The sequence below is a fragment of the Nerophis ophidion genome, linkage group LG19 (assembly GCF_033978795.1).
Source record: "Nerophis ophidion isolate RoL-2023_Sa linkage group LG19, RoL_Noph_v1.0, whole genome shotgun sequence".
Taxonomy (NCBI): Eukaryota; Metazoa; Chordata; class Actinopteri; order Syngnathiformes; family Syngnathidae; genus Nerophis; species Nerophis ophidion.
Window position 1 is genome coordinate 37,529,308 of NC_084629.1, and position 7,762 is coordinate 37,537,069.

Sequence of the window (7,762 nt, forward strand, 5' to 3'; positions counted from 1 at the left end):
CATTCAAAATAACATGTAATATTTATATAGTTTGATCATTCTGTAAATATATACAGTATGTAGTGTATTAATAATCATAATAACATGTCATATTTACATATTTTGATCATGCTATAAGTATATATGTAGTATCTAGTAACAATCATAATAACATGTAATATTTACATATTTTGACCATGCTGTAAGTATATATGTAGTATCTAGTAACAATCATAATAACATGTAATATTTACATATTTTGATCATGCTATAAGCATATACAGTATTTAATGTATTAATATTCATAACAACATGTCGTATTTACATATTTAGATCATGCTGTAAGTAAATACAGTATGTGGTATCTATTTACATTCAAAATAACATGTCATATTTACATAGTTTGATCATTCTGTAAATATATACAGTATGTAGTATAGTAACAATTATAATAACATGTCATATTTACATATTTTGATCATGCTGTAAGTATTACTGTAATATAGTAACAATCATAATAACATGTAATATTTATATATTTTGATCATGCTGTAAGTATTAATGTAATATAGTAACATTCATAATAACATGTAATATTTACATATTTTGACCATCCTGTAAGTATATATGTAGTATCTAGTAACATTCATAATAACGTGTCGTATTTACATATTTAGATCATGCTGTAAGTAAATACAGTATGTGGTATCTATTAACATTCAAAATAACATGTAATATTTACATAGTGTGATCATTCTGTAAATATATACAGTATGTAGTGTAGTAACAATCATAATAACATGTCATATTTACATATTTTGATCATGCTGTAAGTATATATGTAGTATCTAGTAACATTCATAATAACATGTCATATTTACATATTTTGATCATGCTGTAAGCATATACAGTATGTAATGTAGTAACATTCGTAAAAACATGTCGTATTTACATATTGAGATAATGCTGTAAGTAAATACAGTATGTGGTATCTATTTACATTCAAAATAACATGTAATATTTACATAGTTTGATCATTCTGTAAATATATACAGTATGTTGTGTAGTAACAATTATAATAACATGTCATATTTACATATTTTGATCATGCTGTAAGTATATATGTGGTATCTAGTAACAATCATAATAACATGTCATATTTACATATTTTGATCATGCTATAAGAATATATGTAGTATCTAGTAACAATCATAATAACATGTAATATTTACATATTTTGATCATGCTATAAGTATATATGTAGTATCTAGTAACAATCATAATAACATGTAATATTTACATATTTTGATCATGCTATAAGTATATATGTAGTATCTAGTAACAATCATAATAACATGTAATATTTACATATTTTGATCATGCTGTAAGCATATACAGTATGTAATGTAGTAACATTCGTAAAAACATGTCGTATTTACATATTTAGATAATGCTGTAAGTAAATACAGTATGTGGTATCTATTAACATTCAAAATAACATATGATATTTACATAGTTTGATCATTCTGTAAATATATACAGTTTGTAGTGTAGTAACAATCATAATAACATGTCATATTTACATATTTTGATCATGCTGTAAGTATATATGTAATGTAGTAACATTCATAAAAACATGTCGTATTTACATATTTAGATCATGCTGTAAGTAAATACAGTATGTGGTATCTATTTACATTCAAAATAACATGTAATATTTACATAGTTTGATCATTCTGTAAATATATACAGTTTGTAGTGTAGTAACAATCATAATAACCTGTCACGTTTACATATTTTGATCATGCTGTAAGTATATATGTGGTATCTAGTAACATTCATAATAACATGTTATATTTACACATTTGGATCATGCTGTAAGCATATACAGTATGTAATGTAGTAGCATTCGTAAAAACATGTCGTATTTACATATTTAGATAATGCTGTAAGTAAATACAGTATGTGGTATCTATTAACATTCAAAATAACATGTAATATTTACATAGTTTGATCATTCTGTAAATATATACAGTATGTAGTGTATTAACAATCATAATAACATGTAATATTTGCATATTTTGACCATGCTGTAAGTATATATGTAGTATATAGTAACATTCATAATAACATGTCATATTTACATATTTTGACCATGCTGTAAGTATATATGTAGTAACTAGTAACACTCATAAAAACATGTCGTATTTACATATTTAGATCATGCTGTAAGTAAATACAGTATGTGGTATCTATTAACATTCAAAATAACATGTAATATTTACATAGTTTGATCATTCTATAAATATATACAGTATGTAGTGTAGTAACAAACATAATAAAATGTCATATTTACATATTTTGATCATGCTGTAAGTATATATGTAGTGTCAAGTAACAATCATAATAACATGTAATATTTACATATTTTGACCATGCTGTAAGTATATATGTAGTATCTCGTAACATTCATGATAACATGTTGTATTTACATATTTAGATCATGCTGTAAGTAAATACAGTATGTGGTATCGATTAACATTCAAAATAACATGTAATATTGTATAGAAGTGATCACCATATATTTAAATGTATATTAAGAGGTGCACCACCTGTACACTATATATGACATATTCTTGAATAGAAGTGATTATCATATATTTAAATGTATATTAAGAAGTGCACCACCTATACACTATATATGACATATTCTTGTATAGAAGTGATCACCATATATTTAAATGTATATTAAGAAATGCACCACCTGTACACTATGCATATTAAATGGTGCACCACCTGTACACTATATATGACATATTCCTTTATAGAAGTGATCACCATATATTTAAATGTATATTAAGAAATGCACCACCTGTACACTATATATGACATATTCTTGTATATTAGTGATCACCATGTATATAAATGCATATTAAATGGTGCACCACTTGTACACTATATATGACATATTCTTGTATATAAGTGATCAACATATATTTAAATGCATATTAAATGGTGCACCACCTGTACACTATATATGACATATTCTTGTATATTAGTGATCACCATATATATATAATGCATATTAAGAGGTGCACCACCTGTACACTATATATGGCATATTCTTGTATATAAGTGATCAACAAATATTTAAATGCATATTAAATGGTGCACCACCTGTACACTATATATGACATATTCTTGTATAGAAGTGATCACCATATATTTAAATGTATATTAAGAGGTGCACCACCTGTACACTATATATGACATATTCTTGTATATTAGTGATCACCATATATTTAAATGCATATTACATGGTGCACCACCTGTACACTATATATGACATATTCTTGTATAAAAATGATCACCATATATTTAATTGTATATTAAAAAGTGCACCACCTGTATACTACATATGACATATTCTTGAATAGAAGTGATTATCATATATTTAACTGTACATTAGATCTTGCACCACCTGTACACTATATATGACATTCTTGTATAGAAGTGATCACCATATATTTAAATGTATATTAAGAGGTGCACCACCTGTACACTATATATGACATATTCTTGTATATAAGTGATCACCATATATTTAAATGTACATTAGATAGTGCACCACCTGTACACTATATATGACATATTATTGTATATAAGTGATCACCATATATTTAAATGTACATTAGATAGTGCACCACCTGTACACTATATATGACATATTCTTGTATAGAAGTGATTATCATATATTTAAATGTACATTAGATCTTGCACCACCTGTACACTATATATGACATATTATTGTATAGAAGTGATTATCATATATTTAACTGTACATTAGATCTTGCACCACCTGTACACTATATATGACATATTCTTGTATAGAAGTGATCACTATATATTTAAATGTATATTAAGAAGTGCACCACCTGTACACTATATATGACATATTCTTGTATAGAAGTGATCACTATATATTTAAATGTATATTAAGAAGTGCACCACCTGTACACTATATATATATTGGGGACGGCGTGGCGCAGTGGGATGGTGGCCGTGCGCAACCCGAGGGGCCCTGGTTCAAATCCCACCTAGTACCAACCTCGTCACGTCCGTTGTGTCCTGAGCAAGACACTTCACCCTTGCTCCTGATGGGTGCTGGTTAGCGCCTTGCATGGCAGCTCACTCCATCAGTGTGTGAATGTGTGTGTGAATGGGTAAATGTGGAAGTAGTGTCAAAGCGCTTTGAGTACCATGAAGGTAGAAAAAGCGCTATACAAGTACAACCCATTTATCATTTTATATATGACATATTCTTGAATAGAAGTGATTATCATCCATTAAAATGTACATTAGATAGTGCACCACCTGTACATTATACTGTAAATGGCATGTTGTTATGTAGAAGTGATCATCATGTCCATGCACAGCAAATGTGTGTGTGGTCCACAGATCAGCAGTTCTCCATGCCCATCCAGTGCACGGACCGCACGGCGGTCAAAGAGCCACCTGTGTCACCTCCCTCCCTGGCATCGCGCGGCGCCAGCCCCGACGACAAGGACTTTGTGGACTCTCTCACCAACCTCAGCGTGAAGTTCCCGCCCTCGGCGGACAGCGAGTACGACTTCCTGAACAGCGCCCCCCAGAGACACCCGTGTCCCGGCGAGAGCCGGGCCCCCGGCGGCGAGGCAGAGGCGGCGCCCACGGAACTGCCCGCCGTGCCTTTTGTCTTCCCGCCGTTCCCCTCCCACGTCGTGTGCCGCTCCTACTCCCCGGAGGACGTGCGAGGACCCCAGCAGGTGAGAGAAGCAAAGGGTCGAGAGGAGGAGTGGAAGAGTGGAGGGGTGGAGGAGTAGAGGTGTGAAAGAGTGGAGGTGTGGAGGAGTAGAGGTGTGGAAGAGTGAGGGGTGGAGGAGTAGAGGTGTGGATGAGTAGAGATGTGGAAGAGCGGAGGGGTGGAGGAGTAGAGGTGTGAAAGAGTGGAGTTGTGGAGGAGTAGAGGTGTGAAAGAGTTGAGTTGTGGAGGAGTAGAGGTGTGGAAGAGTGGAGGGGTGGAAGTGTGGAAGAGTGGAGTGGTGGAAGAGTATAGGTGTGGAAGATTGGTGTGGAGGTGTGGAAGAGTAGAGGAGTGGAGGAGTAGAGGTGTGGAAGACTGGAGGTGTGGAAGAGTGGAGGAGTAGAGGTGTGGAAGAGTGGAGGGGTGGAGGAGTAGAGGTGTGAAAGAGTTGAGTTGTGGAGGAGTAGAGGTGTGGAAGAGTGGAGGAGTAGAGGTGTGGAAGAGTGGAGTTGTGGAGGAGTAGAGGTGTGAAAGAGTTGAGTTGTGGAGGAGTAGAGGTGTGGAAGAGTGGAGGAGTAGAGGTGTGGAAGAGTGGAGGGGTGGAAGTGTGGAAGAGTGGAGTGGTGGAAGAGTATAGGTGTGGAAGATTGGTGTGGAGGTGTGGAAGAGTAGAGGAGTGGAGGAGTAGAGGTGTGGAAGACTGGAGGTGTGGAAGAGTGGAGGAGTAGAGGTGTGGAAGAGTGGAGGGGTGGAGGAGTAGAGGTGTTGAAGAGTGGAGGTGTTGAAGAGTGGAGGTGTGGAAGAGTGGAGGTGTGGAAGAGTATAGGTGTGGAAGATTGGTGTGGAGGTGTGGAAGGGTGGAGATGGGGGAGAGTATAGGTGTGGAAAATTGGTGTGGAGGTGTGGAAGAGTGGAGGAGTGGAGGTGTGGAGGAGTAGAGGTGTGGAAGAGTGGCGGAGTGGAGGTGTGGAAGAGTGGAGGAGTAGAGGTGTGGAAGAGTGGAGGAGTTAGAGGTGTGGAAGAGTGGAGGAGTAGAGGTGTGGAAGAGTGGAGGGGTGGAGAGTAGAGGTGTGGAGGTGTTGAAGAGTGGAGGTGTGGAGGAGTAGAGGTGTGGAAGAGTGGAGGAGTGGAAGAGTGGAGGACTAGAGGTGTGCAAGAGTGGAGGTGTGGAAGAGTGGAGGAGTAGAGGTGTGGAAGAGTGGAGAAGTGGAGGTGTGGAAGAGTGGATGGGTGGATAGTAGAGGTGTGGAGGTGTTGAAGAGTGGAGGTGTGGAGGAGTAGAGGTATGGAAGGGTGGAGGTGTGGAAGAGTGGAGGTGTGGAAGAGTGGAGTGGTGGAAGAGTATAGGTGTGGAAGATTGGTGTGGAGGTGTTGAAGAGTGGAGGAGTAGAGGAGTGGAGGTGTGGAGGAGCAGAGGTGTGGAGGTGTGGAAGGGTGGAGTGGTGGAAGAGTATAGGTGTGGAAGACTGAAGGTGTGGAGCTGTGGAAGAGTGGAGGAGTGGAAGAGTGGAGGAGTAGAGGTGTGGAAGAGTGGAGGTGTGGAAGAGTGGAGGAGTAGAGGTGTGGAAGAGTGGAGAAGTAGAGGTGTGGAAGAGTGGATGGGTGGGTAGTAGAGGTGTGGAGGTGTTGAAGAGTGGAGGTGTGGAGGAGTAGAGGTATGGAAGAGTGGAGGTGTGGAAGAGTGGAGTGGTGGAAGAGTATAGGTGTGGAAGATTGGTGTGGAGGTGTGGAAGAGTGGAGGAGTAGAGGTGTGGAAGAGTGGAGGTGTGGAAGAGTGGAGGAGTAGAGGTTTGGAAGAGTGGAGAAGTAGAGGTGTGGAAGAGTGGATGGGTGGATAGTAGAGGTGTGGAGGTGTTGAAGAGTGGAGGTGTGGAGGAGTAGAGGTATGGAAGAGTGGAGGTGTGGAAGAGTGCAGGTGTGGAAGATTGGTGTGGAGGTGTGGAAGAGTGGAGGAGTAGAGGAGTGAAGGTGTGGAGGAGCAGAGGTGTGGAGGTGTGGAGGGTGAATGGTGGAAGAGTATAGGTGTGGAAGATTGGTGTGGAGGTGTGGAAGAGTGGAGGAGTAGAGGAGTGGAGGTGTGGAGGAGCAGAGGTGTGGAGGTGTGGAAGGGTGGAATGGTGGAAGAGTATAGGTGTGGAAGATTGGTGTGGAAGAGTGGAGGAGTGGAGGTGTGGAAGAGTGGAGGGGTGGAGAGTAGAGGTGTGGAGGTGTTGAAGAGTGGAGGTGTGGAGGAGTAGAGGTGTGGAAGAGTGGAGGTGTGGAAGAGTGGAGGAGTAGAGGTGTGGAAGATTGGTGTGGAGGTGTGGAAGAGTGGAGGAGTAGAGGATTGGAGGTGTGGAGGAGCAGAGGTGTGGAGGTGTGGAAGGGTGGTGTGGTGGAAGAGTATAGGTGTGGAAGATTGGTGTGGAGGTGTGGAAGAGTGGAGGTGTGGAAGAGTGGAGGGGTGGAGAGTAGAGGTGTGGAGGTGTTGAAGAGTGGAGGTGTGGAGGAGTAGAGGTGTGGAAGAGTGGAGGAGTGGAAGAGTGGAGGAGTAGAGGTGTGGAAGAGTGGAGAAGTAGAGGTGTGGAGGTGTTGAAGAGTGGAGGTGTGGAAGAGTGGAGGTGTGGAAGAGTGGAGGAGTAGGGTGTGGAAGAGTGGAGAAGTAGAGGTGTGGAAGAGTGGATGGGTGGATAGTAGAGGTGTGGAGGTGTTGAAGAGTGGAGGTGTGGAGGAGTAGAGTGTGGAAGAGTGGAGGTGTGGAAGAGTGGAGTGGTGGAAGAGTATAGGTGTGGAAGATTGGTGTGGAGGTGTGGAGAGTGGAGGAGTAGAGGAGTGGAGGTGTGGAGGAGCAGAGGTTTGGAGGTGTGGAAGGGTGGAGTGGTGGAAGAGTATAGGTGTGGAAGATTGGTGTGGAAGAGTGGAGGAGTAGAGGTGTGGAAGAGTGGAGAAGTAGAGGTGTGGAGGTGTTGAAGAGTGGAGGTGTGGAAGAGTGGAGGAGTAGAGGTGTGGAAGAGTTGAGGT

The 7,762-nt window shown here is 39.5% G+C and overlaps 1 protein-coding gene across 2 annotated transcripts in view; it reads left to right on the plus strand.

Annotated features, from left to right (window-relative positions):
- tank (TRAF family member-associated NFKB activator) overlaps positions 1-7,762 on the plus strand; it is a 106,337-nt gene that overhangs the window by 37,022 nt on the left and 61,553 nt on the right. The window contains exon 7 of one of the 2 annotated variants that reach the window (XM_061879933.1): positions 4,416-4,784. In XM_061879933.1, the coding sequence (XP_061735917.1) occupies positions 4,416-4,784 (369 nt within the window). The remainder of the gene's footprint in view (positions 1-4,415; positions 4,785-7,762) is intronic. The other variant, XM_061879930.1, reaches the window with a different exon arrangement.